General features: G+C 55.3%; 1 protein-coding gene across 2 annotated transcripts in view; it reads right to left on the reverse strand.

The window, feature by feature from the left end:
* Window positions 1-449: 449 nt before the first annotated feature.
* Window positions 450-20,758, reverse strand: part of ZNF710 (zinc finger protein 710) — a 65,843-nt gene continuing 45,534 nt past the window's right edge. For both annotated transcript variants that reach the window (XM_061179943.1, XM_061179944.1), the window contains exons 2-5: window positions 10,419-11,907; window positions 7,672-7,863; window positions 7,011-7,185; window positions 450-3,142 (exon numbers count right to left, since the gene is read on the reverse strand). In XM_061179943.1, the coding sequence (XP_061035926.1) occupies window positions 2,973-3,142; window positions 7,011-7,185; window positions 7,672-7,863; window positions 10,419-11,879 (1,998 nt within the window). In that variant the 5' untranslated portion in view covers window positions 11,880-11,907 and the 3' untranslated portion in view covers window positions 450-2,972. The remainder of the gene's footprint in view (window positions 3,143-7,010; window positions 7,186-7,671; window positions 7,864-10,418; window positions 11,908-20,758) is intronic.

The following is a 20,758-nucleotide window of genomic DNA, read 5'->3' on the forward strand; positions in this document are numbered from 1 at the left end:
CTCAGTAATCACTGGACTCCCGGCGCTTTAGGAGGAAAAGCTGGCGTGCTGGCTCTGGCTGGCCCAACTCCTGGGGGGCAGCTCAAGGTTTCCGGCCCCTTCTTCCCCATCAGTAACGAAGGGCTGGCAGCTCCCCGGAAGGCACAGCCTCTGAAGCCCAGTCTGGCATCGGGAGCTGGCTTCTGTCCTGGTGGCCTGTGGGTGGGGAAGCGGCTTTTTCTCTTCGAGTGGTGGGAATTCTGGGGCCTTGACCTGCGCCCCTTTCTCACGGGCTTGGAGCTCTGCAGGTGGCCATTCTAGTGCAAAGGATGGGCTGGGGGTCCTCTGGGCCCCCAGAGAGGGAAGCCTTGTAGGGAGCTCCTTCTGAGGGAGGGGTGAGGACCAGGTCCCCAAGAAGCACTCGCAGTCACCTCACTAAAGAATATTCATTTATTTATAATTATTGCTAAGTAAACTTCTCTTTTAAACAGGAACATAAAAACACAGTAGGGCTTTGCACAAGTGGAATTTCTAAACAGTTGGTTTGTATACACGTCAAAATAAGTTAGAATGGAATTTGTCCAGGAGTTTCCAAGTCACCCGAGAGGCTGCACGCCTCTTTTGAAAAGGTGGGGGTGGGCTGGGGGGTGAGGACGGGAGCCTTGCCGAGACCGCCGCCCACCAGCTCCAGTTGTGAGTTGCGCTGCTTCCTTCTCTCAGCCTTGCCCAGGTCCAAGGCACAGGGCAGGGGGGGCGTTCAAGTATCAAACCTCGCAGAGGGCTGGTGCTGATGGCGGGGCTGGGGGCAGAGAGGAGAGCCCCACCCTGGGGGCCAGACCTTCTCTCATGGGTTTCCAAGACCAAGGCCACTGCACTGGCAGGAAAGAGGAGGAGGAGGTACAGGGTTCTTTTTGGTACCAGGGGAGAAAGACGTTGTGGGAAGAGGTAGTTTGCGGGGGATGATGCTTCTGCTCAGCAGGAGAAAATGTCTTCTACAGTGACGGGGTCACTGCCACCTGAGGGTCATCATGGCGGGCACCTGGGAGGCTGGGGGGCCTCGGGGTCTGGAGAGCCACAGTCGGGGCGAGGCTCCCGTGAGCCCCAGCCCTCTTATTTGCTGCTTAGCATGAACTCTAACAGAGAAGGAAGGGGCACCTGGTTGCCTGATCCCAAGGCTACCTTGTCCTCCCCTCCATCCTGATCTCAGCCACCCTGAGGCCTGGCTTGGTCCTTCACTAAGGATACAGCCTTGGGGGCGCCTCCCTCCCCAGCCGCTCCCCGCTTCCTGGTTTCTGGGCTGAAGCTGGTGGCTTCACCTCCTGCGCCTTTGGGAATGGCCTTGCCTGCTCCCCTCCACGGAGGCCGCAGGGGGCGAGTGGGTGGGAGTATGGGTGCCCTAGCATTCCTGAATGTGCTCTTTCACCGCCCTGGGCCTGCAGTCTTCAGTTCCGGGGCAGGAGCTGGCGCGGGGACCGAGGAGATGAGAGCGGGCTGGCAAGCGAGCGAACCGTGGGCTGAGCAGGGGCGGCAGCCCGGGCCGCTGCTCTGGGTGGTGCAGAGCAAGTCACTAGCCGGAGGGGCTGGGAGAGGGTGGATGGCCTGCCGGGCTCTGCCTCCTCCTGCCTCTCGCCTTGGCCTCCGGAGGCTCCCTGCCAGCAGCTGAAGCCCCAGGGCCAGACCGACAGTCCCCTCCGAGCTCGAGTCCCGCCAGGGCAGGCCACGCTGCTCTTGGTTGGGGAGGCACAAAGCACGCACAGCACACAAGAAAGCTTCTGCTGGCAAAAAGAAAATGATCTCCATCAGAAAAGATAATAGGTGACACAGAGTTGGAAAGGAGAAAAATAAATTACCTTCAAAATACCCCCCTTTGCTCAAAAAAACATTTTTTTCCCTCTATGGTCTTCATTTTCCTTTCTAAATATGTTGCTTTTCCTGGGACCCTGCTGACTCTTGGCTGTCCCCATCCTCAAAATGGATACTTATTAGACCTTAAATAAGAGGAAAACTCCAGGTCCCCACCCCTACATAGGCCGCCCTTGGCCTCCTTGAGGACAGCCCCTCTTGGTCCCCAACGACCCCGTCACCGGTCCCCTCGCTCAAGGGGCCTCCATCTGTCTTTGTTAGTGTGTGTCTGACGCAAGGCATGTCCTGGCTTTGTCGGGGGACCCTGGTGTGGTGCCCCACTTCGAGACAGAACTGGATAACAGTTTGCTGAAATCCACTTTAGGGACGCCCACTTCCAAACAGGGCTGTAAGATGGGAGCCTTCTGGGGGTCGGCTGGAGAGGACGGTAGCTGGGGGTTGGGCTACACCCCGCTTTCCTAAGGCCAGGACCAGGTCGCATGCACGCCTGGCTGGAGGAGAGAGCGGGAGGCACCAGGAGGTAGAAGGCAGAGGGCCCTGTCTGGCTGTCCATGGACAGGGTGGGGGAAGGGGCTCTGGGCCTGGGCTTCTCGTAGCCCAGGGGCCGGTGGGCGGTAAGGGTGGGGGGCAAGGCTGACCAGCACAGGAGCTCAAACATCCCTAGAGGCAGAGAGGGTCCAGAGGAGAAACAAGACATGGCTCAAGAGATCTCCCTCCAGTGACAGGACCCCCGAGGAGCCATCAGGATGGCCCTGCCCACACGGGCCGCCCCAGCTCTGCTGGGCCTGGAGAGACTTGAGAACCTATGCCCTTGTGACCTGTCCCCAGACGGCCCCCATCTGCATTTCTCCCACAGCAGCAGGCCAAGGAGACCCGGACCTGGGCCTCCCGTGTTACCCTTCCTTCCCTAGGATGCCTGGGGCCTGTGCCTGGTTCACAGCTGAGGCCAGTAGTACAGTCTCCATTTGGTCTACAAGTCCCTAGTGGTGCAAACGACTGAGTGGGAGGGAGGGCTCAGGACAGTGGGGCAGTAGCTTGTTTTTCAGCTGCAGGAGGTGCAGCCTGCAGCACATGGGTCTCCCCCCACGCCCCACGCCCTCCTTGCCCCATCCTGGGTGGCCCGGCCTGTGCTATAGCACGTTGTAGTAGGCCATCTCTTTCATGGCCTGTTCGGTGAGGACGCTGGCCTCGGCGCTGCTGTCCACACCGGCGTAGGCGTAGGCGTTCTCCTCGAAGTCCTCGATCTCCTGCTGGCTGTCAAGCTCGGAGGGGTCGGTGCCCGTCAGCTCCATCATGGGGTCTGCAAGAGAGGGCACAGTTAGGCCTGGATGCTGCCTGTGGGAAGAGCCAGTCATTCCCACACGGGAAGCAGAACTAAAGAAGTCATTGCCAGTCATTGCTTCCAAAAGACTCTCAGCTGCCTCCTCTGCCCTCCTGCTCTGGGAGGCCCCCGACTCCCGTGGCTTCTCAAATGTGTGCCAAGTGGGTACAGGCCTGGACTTGAACTCTTGGGGTCATGCCTCTCTTGCACCTCCTCAGTCACTAAGCCCTTATTTATTCTTTGCAACGTTACTCATTAGTCCCCTTTGCCATATGAAAGCCTCCTGTACTATATCATGTGTGCGGCACCACTCGTTTGGCACCTACTGTATGCCAGGCACTTCACATATATCATCTCATGAATGCTCACAGCAACCCCATTTAGGAGATCAAAAGGAAGTTCAGAGAGGTTAATCAGCTTGCCAAAGGGCACCCAGCAAGTGCTGTTATTTTGATCCACTGTGCAACTCCACCTCACTTGGCTGGAGGGAGCTGTTTCTCCTCTGACCTGGTGCCAGTTCTACCCAGTGGTATCCTCAGGCCTAGCTCTCCAAGGCCAAGCACTCAAGATAGGTTAACAAAGATGATGAGATAAAAACTCTAAGAGGCCTCTTGTAATATTATCAAATTGAAATCTTTTATAAAGCTCTTAGTGTTGGAACAAAAGCCAGATAGAAAACTCCACAAAGGAGCCTGGGTGGGGCTGCCTTCTAATGAGTTATGGAGGGAGGGAGGCCCAGGGTGTGACCTGGGGACCTGGGAGTCTTGCTGGCAGGGACTGTGGCTGAGCCCCAGTGTGCATTCTGCCCCTGTCCACCTGGGAGATGCGATGTGTTAGAGGAGAAATGGACCCCAGCCCAGGGGTAGCCCTGATGAGTCTAAGGCAGGGTTTTCCAACCTTGGCATTATTAACATCTTGGGCCATAATTCTTTGTTGTGGGGGACTGTCCTGTGCATTGTAGGATGCTTCCCAGCATCCCTGGCCTCTACCAGCGAGATGCCAGTAGCATTGCCCCCGCTGTGACAACCAAATGTCTCTAGACATGGCCAAATGTCCCCTGGGGGGCAAACTCACCCCCAGTTGAGAACCACTGGTTGAAGGGTAATCCCACTCATTGCCAATGAGTGGCTCAGGATTAGGGATGGGACCCAATTCTGGCCAGTGAATCATGAGGAAAGGCCTGCTAGTGAGTTCTTAGAATGTTCTTATTAGTTTCACAGAGCAAAGGAGAGCAGGCTCTTACTCTTCCAAAGGAGGTGAACAAGGAAGCATATTGCCCTAAAGGCCACTGGCAGCTATTCTGCGACCATGAGGAGAAGCACAGCTAATAATGTGGACAGAGAGAGGGAGCCTCACCCTGTCATTGTTGAGGGGCTGAATCAGCCAACTTTGAAGATAGGCTGGACTGCAAGTCATTTCTTAATTTATTTCCTTATTGTTTAAACCAGTCTGAATGGGGTGTCTCTTACTTGTGCCCATAGCATCTGACTTTATAAAATGAGGCCAGCTGTACCAAATCTCTCTCTTTTTTTTTTTTTTTTTTGTGGCCACACCACACGGCTTGTGGGATCTTAGTTCCCCACCAGGGATCAAACCCCGGCCCTGGGCAGTGAGAGCAAGGAGTCCTAACCACTTGACCTCCAGGGAGTTCCCTCAGCTGTACCAAATCTTATAGCCCCTAGGCACTTTCTTCCTCAAATCCTAGTGCCACACCTTCATACCATATAGTTGATTACAAACAAGCTAAATAAAGACCCTGGGAAAATTTCTACCTCTGGGTCTCTTATCCTCCCAACCTCCCTTTATTAACTCTATTTGGCCTGTCCAGCTGGCCCCAGGGAATACTCTGTACCATTTTTTACAAAGACGTTGATCTACCTCCTGAATTACAGTCCTATAGTTTATTGGGTGGTTCCATCTAGACTGTATGCTGCCTTCCTCCTGCACAAGTGTCAAGCCTGAGCTTCTCAGACCAAGGTCATACGTGAGTGGTGGGTGGACTTGGGCCCCAGCCATTCCGGTGCCAATCCCTGCTTTACTTTCTGTCATCTGGTACAATCAGGAACAAAGCAACCCTAGGCATCCCTGGTCACTGACCTCAGGTGGAAACAGCTTAGGCCTTAACCACCCCCTGGGAGCGAGGTGTGCAGGGACAGCTACTTCCAAAAGGACCAGTCCTGCTCTGGTCCCTCCTGGTGGGTTAGCTACCTGGCACGTCCACTAGAGTATTGGCTCTCAAACTCCACTGCGCATAGAATGAACTAGGGTGCTTAAAAAAAAGTCCAGTTCCTGGGCCACACGCCAGATCAGTCACATTCGAACCTCTGTGGTTGAGACTCAGGCATCAGCATTTTAAAAACTCTCAAAGTGATTCCAATGTGCAGCCAAGTTTGAGAACAGTTCTCTAGAGTCTAGGTCAGAAGTTCTCAAAGTGAGGTTCCTGACCAGCAGCTTCAGTTTGACCTAGGGAACTTGCTGGAAATGCAAATGATCCGACCCTACCCCAGACCTACAGAATCGGAAGCTCTGAAGGTGGGACCCAGCAATTTGTTTTAACAAGCCTGGAGTGATTCTCATGCTCCCTTGCTCAAGTTTGAAAGCCATCACTTTATTCAATGCTTCTCAAACTTTCCGGTGCAAACGAATCACCTGGGGATCTTTTGGAAATGCAGATCCTGATTCAGCAGGTCTGCGGTGGGGTGGAGCCTGCAGTTCTAGCAAGATCCCAGGTGATGCCAATACTGCTGGTCCTAGAACCACATTTTGGGTAAGAAGGGGCTACAGAGCATCTATATGCAGCCAACAGCGTTTCATCCTCACCCAGAATGGAAAACTGATGACACCTGTTTCTGCCAGAACACGCCCACCCCCCGGCCATTCACTGCTCCAAAACTAAATCAGGGTTATTGCAGCATCCCCCAGCAACTGATTGACTCCTAGTAAGTAATCTCACATGGCAAGTCAACTCACCCGGTGATTGTCGGGGCACATTCCCAGCTAATTTGTCTCAGAAGGAGCACCAGAAAGTCAAATAGCTCCAGACTATACAAGGAACCTTCCTGAAGTGTGGTTGGCTTCTCCTTCCTGTAGGATCTCTAAAGTGCCTCCTCCCCATGAGAGGCCAGAGCAACTACAGTTCTTCCACTACTGACCAGTGTTGAGGGGAGAGGCTATCACTAACATGTAGGGATGTTATAACCAACAGCCAATGAAACCTCCACCAACTGCAGAGGTAAGGACACTTCTCCTGAGTATGTGGGCTACATTCTTTTTGGCAGGCACTATGAAGAATGTGACTGATTGTATATCCCTTTTTGCCTTGGTGACTAGGAAGCTCAGGGCTCCCCTCTGCATGCCCATAGGACCTCCCATGGTGTACTTGGGGTTGTGACCTCACCTGGCTCTCCCTTATCTTTACAGTTGCCATTTTTCCTTTTGTTACTTTCTTTCCCATCCATTTTTTAAAAATGTCATCTCTCAGTAATGATCTTGCATGAGTTACCTAACTTCTCTGTCCTTCAGTGTCTGCATCTGTAAAATGGCGATAATAACAGAGCCAACCTCACTGTGAGGGTTACATGAGTTAATAAAGGCCTGGCACACAGCACTCAACAAATTATTTTTATTATTGTTTATGTGAGCCCTCGTAAGTCCTCTGAAGAATACACAAATATCCCATCATTATCACCATGGTGGCCCTCCAGGGTGCTCCCTCTCCAGACCTGAGCCCACCCCAATGAGGTCTCAGGCCTGGCCAGCCTCCCCACTCCCCTCACTGGACAGGAGGCTCCTGCATGTGCCATGACAGTACCACTCCTGCTCTGTCCACTGCGTGTGGCCCACCCACCTTGGCTGTCCAGGCCGATGTCCATGACGCCGTGCTTGACCTTCATGTGCCGGCTCAGGTTGCCCTTGAGGTTAAACTTGCTGGAGCAGTAGGGGCACTTGAAGGGCTTGCTGCCCGCGTGCAGGTGCATGTGGCCCAGCAGGTTGTACATGCGGTTGAAGGACTTCCCGCACACCTGGAACACACCCCACCCGGCCCATCAGCCCGGGAACCCGCGCTCTCTGGACCCCCAGCCACTCCTACCTCCATGGCTGGGCCGGAATCCCATCGGCTGTGGACAGCACTCGCTTCATCCTTTCCTATGTGACCCCAGAGGCCGAGGACTGAGCCACTCCCTGCTGGTCACCGTTCCTGTGCGTCTGCCCCACAGTCCCTGAGCTGAAGCTGTCAGAAACCCAGGGCTCGGATCTCCGGATGCACTGAGTCTCGGGCCGGGGCTCTTTCCCTGCGGCTGCACCGTGACCTTCACCCCCTCCTCCAATTCTCAAAAAACAACCTCAGTAGCTTGTAGGACCTGAACCCTCACCGCCCACCCCAACCCCCAGAGCCCAGGCAGTTTCACCCAACCAGGGCTCCCTTGCCCACACCGGGTCCCGGCTGCTGCCGTCATGCTGAGGCCACTCATGGGGAAGTCCCACCTCGGGGCCCGAAGGCCCGGTACCTTGCATTTGAATGGCTTCACGGGCGAGTGTACAATCATGTGGGTCTTGAGGGTCTGCTTCTGCACGAAGGTCTTGAAGCAGATGTGGCACTGGTAGGGCCGAACGCTGGTGTGGATCAGCATGTGCCGCTTCATGTTTGCCTGCAGGGTGAACTCCCGGCCACACACCTCGCACTTGAACTCCTTCACACCCTGTGGGGGGTGGGAGCGATGGTCAGGGCCACACAATGGACACAGGCTCTGGAAGTGCATGTGCGTGTGTGTGTGTGTGTGTGTGTGTGTACCACAGGGTCAGAGCTTCTGGGAAATGACTTCCTGGGGACGTTCCAAACAGGGGCCACTTGTTTGAAATGCCCGGGAGGATGCTGGGGAAGAACCATTTACTCTGGAAAGCATTCCAGTGATAGGGAGAGAGATTGGCTGGGTCTTATTGTTCTGACCCATACACCTGCTGTCTCCTGCCCAATAGGGCAGGTGGATTTGTAGGCCTGTACCAGGGCACCGAGGCAAGCGTGTTCGTTTGCACGTTAATTAATTAATTCATTCATCAACCATTTACCAGGCACCTGCTATAAGCCAGCATCACATCAGGCACCAGGGGCCTGTGGCCAAGAAGACACAGCCATAGCCTGGGGGCCTGGATGGCTTCCTGAGATCAAGATGCATGTATATATTTTTCACCTCAGTGCTGTGTCTCAGTGGTCTTTTCGGTTCACAGACCCCTTTGAGAGTATGATTAAAGGTATGAGCACCCCAGGAAAAATGACAAAACACTCAGGTCTGTGTAGAATTTAAAGAGTTCTCAAACCTCGGAGCCCATCCACGACCCCTGAGAGTGTATTCTAAGCTTCTCTTGTGATAAGAACAACCTGTAGCTCTTGTTGAACATAAAGCCTCTCAGGCCCCTCCTTGGAGATTCAAATTCCCATGAATTTTTAATCCCAACAGGTTCCGCAGGTGATTCTTATCACTGATGGACTTTGGGACACAGCCCCAGGAGACAAAGATTCCAAGGGAAAACCCTCTGGTTTGGATGGTCAACATGCTTTTCCATGGTCTGGAGGTGACCCCCAGAGCAGGACAGGGTGCTGTGTGCACAGGAAGCACAATGTATTGTCTGGGGAGGAAAGTGAGGACAAAAGTTCCTAGAACCCCAGTAATTTAGTAGAATTCCAGTGGCACAGACACACTTCTGTGGTCACAGCTGCTGTCCCAACTGCTTGTTTGGTACAAAGTTTCATGTTATAATTTAACGGTTCCCGTGTCTATTTCTCTCAGCAGACAGGCTGTGTCTCCTGTCTTGTATGCTTGCTTGACAGAGCGAAGATGATGTGTATGACCACGAGGGGGCCCTGCCCTTTGGGAGTATAAGGGCATGGTGTGCGCATGTGTAAACTGAGGCTGATAATGGGAATGTTTTCACTTTTATCAGCCTTTGATTTTTGCTTTCGCCTTTTCTTCACAGTATTATTTCTCTTTTAACACTTTGTGGACTTGTGGGGATTTTTAAGTCTCCTAGTAGAGGAGAAAGATGGCAAATATATAGCACGTGTACTTATCACTTTGCACTCTCCCCACCCTCACCCCCCTGCAGCCCCCAACTCCCCGCAGGCATAAAGAATCAATCATCTGGTTTTACAGCTGAGCCCAGATTCAGCTTCAGAATCCTTCTTAACATTACACTCTAGGTAGCTACACCAATTGAATGAGGAGCACCTGCAATGAAACCTAAGAATCATCTCTGCTCTAGCAGAAAGAGTTCCCAGGGCTGGGAAAGGCTGGATTCTCGGCCTGGCAGGCTGTTTCTTCCCTACTCACTGTAGTGTCTACTGTGAGAGATAAGGACATGAGTTCGACCTGGAGTGGCTCTAAGGCCGCAATTATGGAGAGTGGCAGCTCTAGGCATGTTCAGCTTCAAAGAGTGAAGTTGGTTGGATTTGGGGTGGAAACCATGGGGCAGAACAAGTGCCAGAGTGGGACTGTGGGACCTGAGAGGCCTCATTCCCCATCTGGACGTAAGAGCCTCTCAAAGGAGGTGATGTTGGCTGAAAGGCAGGGTGGCCAGTGGCCTGAAGGAAGAGGAAGGTAGGGGAGAACTGGTCAAGTTTATGTCTAGGGACACAGTGGAAAAGGACAGCGTTGCTCCACCTTCTGTCCCCACAAGCCACTTTGCTTCATTTTGTCATATTCTAGAACCAATTGTACTTTTCCATAGCAAATATTTTTCCTTACATCTATTCCCTTTTAAAATGAAATATATTTAGCATTTTCCTAAAGGGAAGGCACACAGCTTTTGATAGACTCGTGTAATTACAAGGAGCAAAGGAAGCCCTCTGAGCTTCTGACCATCTATCTCATCCACCTCCCCGTGGCATCCTGGCCTCTCTCTGGCCTCGGTCCTCCCAGCCACGAGATAGAGAACCAGCGATTCTCCAACTGTGCTCCTTGGGTCCTGCAGGGATTCCTCAAACACTTCAGTTAAAAAGTTTTAAAATGAGTCAAGTTTTACTATTTAAAAAACTAATTTCAATTACATTTTTTTCTAACACTCATCAAAAAAATATAACTATATAAATGAGAGATGTTCACCACCTAAATGATCTCAGGCAGCGCTTCGGGAAGCACTGGATGAAAGCATGGCAGGAGGAGAGGGCAGAGCCTCAGGCCTGGGGCCAAGCCCCCGGGGGGAGGCGGGGGGAGACCCCAGGGGCCGGGGCCTTGTTGGGGGAGGCGTGCGGCGTCCTTACCTTGTGGGTGAGCGAGTGTTGCTTGAGGTGGTGGATCTGGCTGAACTCCATGCCGCACTCGGTGCACACGAAGGGCCGCACGTTCTGGTGCTTGAGCATGTGGTTCTGCAGCTGGCTGCGGTAGTGGAAGGACTTGTCACACTCGAGGCACTGGTAGAGGGTGGGGCCCTGATGGGAGGCCAGGTGGCGCTTGAGCTGGGTCAGGGTGGAGAAGTCCAGGCCGCACTCGACGCAGACGTGGCAGCGGCCGCTCTCGTGCTTCACCTCGTGGGCCTTGAGCTCGCTGGGGTAGGCGAAGCCGCGGCCGCAGAAGTGGCAGCTATAGGGCTTGACCTCCGAGTGCAGCAGCATGTGGCGCTTGAGGTGGCTGGTCTGCGTGAAGGCCTTCTGGCACACCTGGCACTTGTGCGGCCGGGTGCCCTGGTGCGTCAGCAGGTGTGTCTGCAAGTGGCTGGGCTGCTTGAAGAGCTTGCTGCAGTGCGGGCACGAGTGCGGTTTGATGCCGTTGTGGCCCAGGATGTGCGTCACCAGGTTGTACTTGGATGTGTAGGACTTCTCGCACATGCGGCACTGCCAGCGCTTCTGACGGTCACCCGCCTCCACCAGGTACGAGTCGTCGATCTGCACGTTGATGTCCAGCCGGTCCAGCTGGGCCTTCTTGTGGCGTTCCACCGTCGAGCCGGCTGCGTCGGCCTCAAACTCGCTTGCCTCCTGCCACACGAAGCCCTGTTCTGGCTTCACGGGCTCCGGGGACTCCATGGTGGGGGCCTCAGGGTCGCTCAGGGGGGCCAGGTGCGGCGGCTCGAAGCCACACTCCGTGGGCAGGGCCTCCGGCCCGGGCAGCGCCATGCTGGGCTCGGGGAAGCCGTCCTGGGCCGGGTCGGGGAAGTGGGGGTCGAAGGGTGCTACGTCCAGCTCTGGCCGCGGGGTTCGGGGCAGGTGCCGCAGTGTCCGGGGCTTGCGGCTGAAGACGCTGAGGTCGATCATCTTGACGGCGCTGCTCTGCACCAGGGCCTCGCAGCCGCCACTGGCCACCTCGGTGGGGGCCTCCGCTGGGCCCGCATCCTTGTCGTCGCCAGGCACGGACACCTCGTAGACCTCCTGCTCCTCCTCCTCCTCCACCTTCTCAAACTTGACCTTGGGCACCAGCCGCACGGGCGGCCGCGTCTTCCGCCGGGTGTGCTTCTCAAAGGCTGCCTCCACCTCCAGCACCTCCTCCTCTGCCGGCTCCTCCAGGGCCCGCCCGTTGCAGGCCAGCTGGAAGACATCGGAGCCCGGGGCCCGGGGCTCCCCCATGGCCGCCCCGGACAGCTCCTGCCCCAGGTCCGGGTAGAAGGCTTCGGCGCTTATGGTGGCTCCAAAGAGCTCATTTTCTGAAACCAGGCCCAGCACGGCGGCCTGAGCCAAGGACAGCACCACCACGGCATCCGTCTGTGTCCCTGAGTCCATGAAGCCCTCCATCCCGTGGCGGCTGGCTAGGAGGGCATCGCTGCAGGAGGAGAAGGGAACATTAGCTCTGCCGCTCAATGTTGCGCAGACAGACAGCAGACAGACACACTCAGCAAGGGCTCAGCCAGTTTTGGGTGTGTCTGTCCCTGACGCCTTTCTATTCCTGCCTTGGGAACAGGGCACACTTGTAATTACGGGGAGCAATGATAACCCTCTGTGTATCTGATCATCTCCATGTCCTCCATCTCCCGGTGGGATCCTGGGTAAGCCCTGCCCTCTTGCTGACCTCAGTCTTCCCATCTGTGAAACAGGGTGGTTGGATTTCCTCAGTGGTTCTCAAACTATGTTCTGCATGTCCTTCAGGAGTTCCCCCAAAAAAAAAAACAAAATCGGATCCAAAATTGCAAAAAATAAAGATTCTGCTATTTTAAAAACCCATCTACTTAAATGTAATGTATACCTCATTCCTACACATTCAGTAGTCCCACTGGCTTTGTTGCCAAGGTATAATTAATTTTGCACAGACCTTGAGACTGTACAGTGAGGTGTTAAACAACTGTCACCATTTGTAACGGCTTGGCCATGTGAATGTGGTCTTTTGGTTTTTTAAAAACTATATTGGGCAAAAACAAGGCAACACACAAAAATAAATTAGGTGCCGAGGCCGATCTCAGACAGCAGCTACCTCCTGTCAGCCCTGATGCTAAATGACTGTGCCCATCACAACAGGTCACTGTTCTTGATTAGCTAAATGTTAGACATTTAAATACCTAAATTTATACCGAGTAAAATATAGCTTGTGGGGACTTCCCTGGTGGCGCAGTGGTTAAGAATCCACCTGCCAATGCAGGGAACACGGGTTCGAGCCCTGGTCCGGGAAGATCCCACATGCCGTGGAGCAACTAAGCCTGTGCGCCACAACTACTGAGCCTGCGCTCTAGAGCCCGCGAGCCACAACTACTGAAGCCCGTGCACCTGGAGCCCGTGCTCCGCAACAAGAAAAGCCACCACAATGAGAAGCCCGCGCACCGCAACAAAGAGTAGCCCCCGCTCGCCGCAACTAGAGAAAGCCTGCGCACAGCAACGAAGACCCAACGCAGCCAAAAAAAAAAAAAAAAAAGAGATTAGTGGGTTTAAAAAATATATATAGCTTGTGTCTGATTTGTACACTGGAATTCCATGTGAGATCTGATTTGAAAGAAGCCATGATGGCTACCAAGTTTGAGAAAACTGGCTGAAATGAATGCTAAAACTGGCTCCCAGGTTCACAGCTATGCTCTCTGATCCAACAGGTGTTTCTAAAAAAGCCAATGAGTCCACCTATCAGGGTCCAACCCCCGGTGCATCAGCTTCCTGCCTTCCTAGAGGCTCCAGGTGCACCAGTGCCCTCCGTGTAGCCCGGCCTTGGCACAGGGATTCTCCCACCCGGGTGCCCTTTCCCCAACCCCGGTGAGCTGCCGGCTCCTCCCACCAGTGCCCCAGGCTTCCCTCAAATTCCCCCTGTTCCCGGGGCTTCCCAGCCCTCCCCGCCAGCCCGGATGTGGAAGGGCCTCCTCCCTGGCCTGGGATACTCATCAGATTGTACCCCGCCTCCGGCTCAGTGCCCGGCACAGCACATCAGAGGCACCCCATAAGGAAGGGGAAAGAAAGACAGGACTGGGGTGGCTCCTGCCTGCCTCGCCAGCTCTTCTCCCAGGGCCAGGGTCAGGTGCATGGCCGGCGGCGGCCCTTCCTCAGGAAACCGGCTCTGGGCCTGGTGTCTCCCTCCCCCCACAGGCCAGAGGAGCTTCCCCTTCCTGAAGCTGGCTAAAAATAAAATACCCCAGGGAGGAATTCAGCCTCCTTGAAACAGACACTAAAGATTAAACTATTAAGCTTAAACCAGGGCTCTCATGGAAGGGGTCAGATGGAAGGAAACCTCTGGGTCCACCTGGAACAGGCTGGGGGGCTAGCCCTGATTCAGAGCCCACCTCCCACCCCCTGCTGGAAAGAGCACCCAACTTGAGCTTGGCCTCAAGTCCCAGCTCTGTCGCGTACAAGTGACTAAGCAAAGTCACTTCAAAGTCACTTCTGCGTCTCAGTTTCCCCGTCCAAAAATGGGGATGGAAACACCTACCCATGGGAGGGTAGTGAGAGCCCAGAGGTCAGAACGTAGATGAAGGGGGTTAGTTAATTATAAAGCCCTCACCAAATGTAAAGAGTCACTATTATTTATCTGCCCAGATCTCTGGAAGCAGCCTTTTCTGGTGAAAACCACAGAGCTAAGAGACTTCTCCATTCTGGGGCCCGAAATTCGAGCAAAGGTTTGGGTGATTCTGCGACAGCCTCTAGAGACTAAGAACTCATTCATTGATTAGTGTAGCAAATATTTGCTAAATCCCTGCTATGGGTCAGGCCCTGTGCTTGGAGATGAAAGGGAGATGAGGACACCCCTGTGGTGTCCAGAGATGACCGCTGTGCCCACCGCAGCCCCTGTGGGGGAGCATCTCTGCCTAGGATGGCAGTGGCCCATCTGACACAGCGCCCAGCAGCACCCAGCAGCAGCCCTCGCGTCTGCTGTGGGTTTGAGAAAACAAGCAGCTCAGCATTTTGTCTAGACTTCCTCAAAGGCAGGGCCAGCGGAGGGGAGGGACTGACTCTCAACAGCGGAGCCTGTGCTAGGACTTGGCCCTGGATTCTAAGTTCAAATCTGGACTATATCCTTTTCCAGCTCAGGTATATCCTGTCACATCCTGAGCCTCAGTTTCCTCATCTCTGCGGAGGGGGATATGGTGCCTGAGTCCTGGGGTGCTGAGGAGATGAGATGAGGATGCCAGTGGAAATGTTAGTTCCCTCACCTGTGCTTTTCTTCTGGCCCCAGTCCCTGGCACCACCCCTCTTCTGGCAGCTGAAGGGAACGGGAGCAAAGAAACCCATAACATCACTCTACTGGCAGATGAGTCGGCGAAAAAGTCAGCCAGTGTCTGCCTGTGGGAGCTGGAGCTGTGGTCTGCTGTGGTCCCCTACACGGAGGGTGATCATGTAACATTCCATCCCTGTTAGGAGGGACCTTCTAAGAGCGAAAGGGGCCACTCCTAAGGCTCACACCAGGATCCCTGGGGCAAGCCGAACCTGCCCTTGACCACCACGCGTCCCCCTCCTGCAGGGACAGGTGGGAGGTTTTACTTTGGGGCTGAGGACTGGAGCCTGTGCCCGGGTGTAAACGGGGACCTGCCCACAGTCCTTGCTCTCAAGGGGTTCGAGCCCACGTGCGGGGACGCAGAGGTGCCAACAACTAACCACAAAGGTGGTGACTAAGTGCTCACCAGGTCCCAGGAAAGCCACTTAATCCTAAGAACAACCCCATGGGGGCAGCGTGGGGGTGGAGGTAGTGAGCGCCACACTCCACAGCCCAGGAATCTGGGGCATAAGTATCAACAGCAAGCTCAAGAGAGCCCTGGCAGTGAGGGCAGAGCTGGGTCAGCACCCGGGCCCCGCCGCCCGGCCCCATCCAGGCTCCGCTGCATCGTCTGTGCAACCTGGGAGGTCACGTCATGGCTCTGAGCCCAGCCTCCTCAGCTCCCAGGTGCTGCCCTGCCCCCCTCAGGCTCCCAGGAGCCAGCAGCAAAGCACGGGCAGGCCCTGGGCGAACCGCAACGTGAAGCCTCAGACCTGTCCCTGTCTGGCTGGTCCAAGGCTCCGGCCGGACTGGGGAACCAGGGTCCCCCTCGAGGGCAGCCACAGCCCTTCCTTGGGTCTCCACTCAGAAAGCACTTTTTCCTGGGAGCCTCCATCAACCCATCTGCCCATCTGGCGCGTCAGGCCCCTGCTTTCTTTTACTGGATGGATACTTGCCTGACCAGACACATATCACCCTGTAAATACATGTTTAAGGGGCTTATGGGGCTCAGTGTTCACTGGGGCAGGCACGCAGGCTGTGTGTGTGTGTGTGCTCATGTGTGTAGGAGGGGCTCTGTTTGTTGCGACAGAAGAGAGAGGACAGAAGGAAGAACGAAGACAGAGGGAATCTAATTCACCTGCGATTCGCATACGTGTCAGTCCGCCTATCACACACAGGGCCGGGGAGTGGGAAGCTGGTGGCTCTGCAACCCTGGTGCCATTATTCCCCCTCCTCCTGGGCCATCTTTTTGGTCCCCCCCTTCTCAGAGGCCACAACCCTCCCGTTTTATGTCCTGGCACAGGCTGCCCAGGGCAGGACGAGAGCCCGCCAGGTGCGCCCCACCTGTGTGCCAGGGCGGGCCCCACACCTCAAGGCCCCTTTTGTCATCTGCCTGGGCCCCCCGTGGCACCTCCTTTCTCAGGGCAAGGCCTCTTTCCCACCTCTTGTGCCGTGGGTTCAGAACAAAAGCTCTCTACAGTGTCCAAGAGAAAGGGGAGCTCAGACCGCCCCGGGCTCTGCATAGCCTGGAGTATGAGATGAGGGGCCATCAGAGCTGATGCAGCTCGGCCTCCTACCAGGACACCCTCGGTCCCCAGGGTGGAGAGGAAGGAAATGGCAAAGGCAGGGAAATAGAGGAAATGGAATCACTGCCTGATTGTAGCATAAAGACCTGCACTGGGAGTAGGGGGAAGGGAGGCCATAGCAGAAAGAGAGAGAGAGAGAGAGAGAGAGAGAGAGGGAGAAAGGGAGAGAGAAGGGCTGTGGAGGCCAAGAAACAAAAGCAGGGGAGGGGGAGGGGAAGGAGTAGAGCGGAGAGAGGGGAGGGGACTGTGTCGGTGACACCAGAAGCCCAAGGCTGCCCTATTTCCCAGGGCTTAGTATCACCCCCTCCCAGGCCTGAGCGCCAGGCCAGCCCTGGGGAGTGACCCAAGTCTCATCCCCTGAGGCCCAGCAGGAGGTCTCCCCAACCCAGGCAGGGACCCAGGTCCTCCAGACCTCTCACTGTTGCTTCATCTATTGCTGTACTATGGTTCCTGTAAACACTGACACAAGCTTGTCAAGTGAATTAATGAGTGACTTGCTGTGTGACCCTGGACAAGTCACCTGACCCTTCAGGGTCTTGGTTTCTTCATCTGTAAGATGGGCACAAGAGGCTTCTTGGAACCTTGAGGGCAGGTTAATCCATTGGCTTACCTGCCTGTCTTCCAGGGTCCCCTCCCCAAGACGAGACATTTTCTCATCCACAGTGCTTTAAAAGATCCTTTCCTCTCACTGAGACCCCCTTCAAGCACCAGGGGAGGGTCAGGGAGCTCAGAGTGGCTCTGGAACACAGAGAGTGGGGCAGAGCACTTGAGGCCTGGTCTGGCCTGGGGCTGGCGGGACAGGAGCCATTTGGAAGGAAGAACCAATAGGACCTGGTGACCACCTGGCTATTCTTTGCCTCATGCTCACCACCAGGACATCTCAAACTTAAGACACAGGAATGCTCTGGGGCTTCTGTGAGCCCAGACTTGGGATGTCACCAAGCACCCTGATGACTATTTTTGAGGGCCTAGCAAGTGCCAGGGCCTGCTCCCTGACACAGGCCCCGCAGTGCCCTGGGCTTCTGCTAGGGGGAAAGGTTCGCCTCTTGGCTTTGAATCACCAGGTGACTCTGAGGCTGTGGTCTCCAGTCCTGCCACTGAATCACTGACTCAACACACCTGCCAGGTGCTGGGTGCCATTCTTGGTCGTGGGGATACAGTAGGCAGCACGATAAGCTCCCATCCTCAGGGAGCTGCTCTGAGCGAGCTCAGTCTAAAACCTGAAGCGCCAGGATCTTTGGGAGGTAGGAGGTGCAGCGCTGGGGTCGGGTGGGGACAGGGCCCAGCAGAGCAGCCCCTGGGTCCTGAAAAGCTGAACCCGGAGTGGGACGGAACAGGTAGCTGGGCCCGGGGAGGGGAAAAGGAAGTCCAGGTACGCACAGAGCCGTAAAAAAAAACACAAAACGAAACAAAACAAAAAACCCCCCAAAAACAAACAAAAAAACCACTCACGGGACTTCAACTTATAGCAAAACCACCCTCTTTGTTTCCTCTCATGTCCCCCTGACAGTAGACTTAAGGGTAAACTCTGCTCACATCCCATGAAAGGAAGAGGAAGTGAAAGCAAAAGCTGGAGGTTTGTGCAAACCTCAGAGCTCCTTGCACAGTCTCACTTCTGTCCAGCCCACAAGGCCTCACTCGACTCAGCAGCTCCGGGCCCAGCGCTGACGAGGCAGATGGGCTGGGGGTGGGGTGGCCAAGGGGGAAGTGTATGAGTCTCCTCCTTATAGGGGCCTGTCTCTGCCTCAGCTTCCCCTTTTCTCTGTGGACAGATTTGCTGAGCCCCGCCTCCAGAGGCTAGAGTGGCTGGGCCACCAACCCACAAACCACAGGAGGACCTGACATTCACCATGTATGGCTACTTCCTTTTCCAGATAAGGAAACTGAGGCTCAAGGAGGGAAAGGGACTGGTCCAAGGTCGCACAGTGAAATGCTGGTGAAGCAGGTCTCTGGCCCGGAAGCCCACCTCAGCCACATGGCCTATAGGATGAAGTTCCCATGCCTGAGCTGACTGCCCAAGGCTGTCCCCAGCCAAGCTCTGCCTGACCCTCCTTTAAGCCTTCCTGTCCCTCTGCATCACACACACACACACAAGCACAGACATACATGGAGCTGTTTCCTACCTCGGGGCCTTTGCACAGCCTGACTCCCCTGCCAGGACTTGCCCTTCCCTTGCACTGGGTGAATATCCCTTCATCTTTTCGGAGGCAGTGCCTGCACTGACCGGGAGATATTCCTTAGCCAGGGGCAGGACGATGGCCTTTTCCACAGCCTGAGAACATCAGGTTAATTTTACATGTGGCTAGGCTGGGTGCCCAGTTGTTTGGCCAAACGCTAATCTCTTGATAGATGTTGCTGTGAGCCACAGAGCAACACATCTACAATCTGTTGACTTTAGCAGATTACCCTCCTTAATGTGGGCAGGTCTTATCTAATCAGTTGAAGTTTTCAGAGAAAAACGGAAGTTTCCCAGAGAAGAAGGAATTCTGCTTTGAGACTGTTATCACAGAAATCCTGCCTGGGTCTCCAGCCTGCCAGCCTGCCCTGCAGATTTTGGACTTGCCAGCCTCCACAATCGTGTGAGCCAATTCCTTAAAATAAATCTCTCTCTGTGTGTGTATATCCTGCTGGTTCTGTTTCTCTAGAGAACGCTGATAAAATCATGTTGATTCATAGTTGTATCTGTTTATGGGCCATCTCCCCAACCAGACATCCACCCCAGAGGATGGTGACTGCAGGAGGGGCAGAGAGGGCCCAGCAGGGGAGTGTCCGGAGAGAAAGATGCCAGGCCAGGGAAAGGGGAAGGGAGGAAGCCTAGTCGTCGAGGACCCGGAACGAGTAAATGAATGAATGAATGAGACTGAGGGGAAATCCTTGCCTCCTTGCTGAAGAGTTCTACAGATGCTGGGCTCTTCCCCACCCCCTGACCCATCTCACCTCCAGGACAGTCCCGCCTCCTCCCTGGGGTGGCCTCCAGGCTGCACAGAGAAGGCCCAGGAGCCCTGAGCTCCCTCCAGCCCTATGACAGCGAGGACTGTTCTGAAAGCGCTTCCCCTCCTGGTCTCCCAGGCCTGGGGCACCGAGACCCATCCTGGGAGCCACACCTCTGCTCCTACAAGCTGAGGTGAGTTGGGCTGAGGCGGTCCTGGCTGCCACAGAGCGGCCACTGTGTGAGGGCCCCTCCTCCAGGGAGGTCACAGGGACCCCTAAACCCTAGGAAAGGAGGGATGGAGTCCCCATGGCGAGAGGCACAATCTTGGGCCCACTGTATTCACGAGACCTCTCAATTCAAACTCTTCCAAGGGCAGAGACACTGGCTCCACAGGGTCCAACTGGCATTGTTTGATGAGAGCACCAGTGCCCGGGCCTCACCCCAGGCCAGTTAAACCAGAATCTCTGGGTCTGAAGCCTGGACATCATATTCCCTGCAAACTCCCCAATTTATTCTGATTCTCGAAATTAATTGGTAAGAGCTGACAAGCACTCTCACGTGACCTGGCCTTGAAGGAGAATGAAGAGTGCCCTCCCCCTGAAGTTGTGACACCTACACCCGACGGGCCCTCTCCTCCCTCTCCCCGTAGGGGTCCCAGGCCCAGCCCAGGGCCCCCATGCAGCAGACCCGCTCCCACCCCCTACACGCCCCCCCCGACCACAGGCGGTTCATACAGGAGCTGAGACCAACAGCCAGGCCGCTGGCCTGCTCCTCCTCACACCCCAGAGGGACGTAGGCCAAGCAGGTTCCTCTCTTGGAAATGCGGCTGCGCACCAAGCCTTACACTCTCCACCAAAGACCACGTGAAGGCATGCCGTGAGGTGGAGTCGGGACCAGGGGGCAGAGACCCTAAGCAAGCCGGGCCGAGGAGGAGGGAGCAAGTGCGTCCAGAGAAGCAAGCCTGTGGGCTCCTGGGGAGCCCTGGTCCCTGGATGGGGCCAGCCCCTGCTGCTGGCCTGGGGAACCCTCGCTGACCCCTGTGTCCTGAGGAAAACTGGGTGGGTCCCTGATCCGTGTAGAAATGAGCCCAAACTAGCAGGGTGTCTGCCACACTGACTGCTGGGGGCAAACGCTGAGCTGCCGCAGAGCCGCACACAGAGCACACGTCCGCTTCCCGTGGATGCGGGTAAAGGAGTGATGTGATGCCTCTGATTTGAAGTCACCAGGTACCCAGAAGCCGTGGGCCCTGGGTCCTCCTGCCTGACCCCTCACTTGCCACAAAGGAGGAAAGCTGCGCTCTCCCACAGCAGGACAGTGGCCTCACTGAAGGCCCTTTGCCCAGGCCACTTTGGCTGTGTACCCTCGAGGCTGGTCTTAGAATCTTCATCAGCAGGGTTGGAAGGAACTTTAGGGACCCTCCTGTCCAATGCTGTCATTTTACAGATGTGGAAACTGAGGTCCCAAGTCTCCCACCCCACAATGGGGACCAAGCTGA

This window comes from Eubalaena glacialis, chromosome 2, assembly GCF_028564815.1.
Source record: "Eubalaena glacialis isolate mEubGla1 chromosome 2, mEubGla1.1.hap2.+ XY, whole genome shotgun sequence".
In the NCBI taxonomy this organism is placed as follows: domain Eukaryota; kingdom Metazoa; phylum Chordata; class Mammalia; order Artiodactyla; family Balaenidae; genus Eubalaena; species Eubalaena glacialis.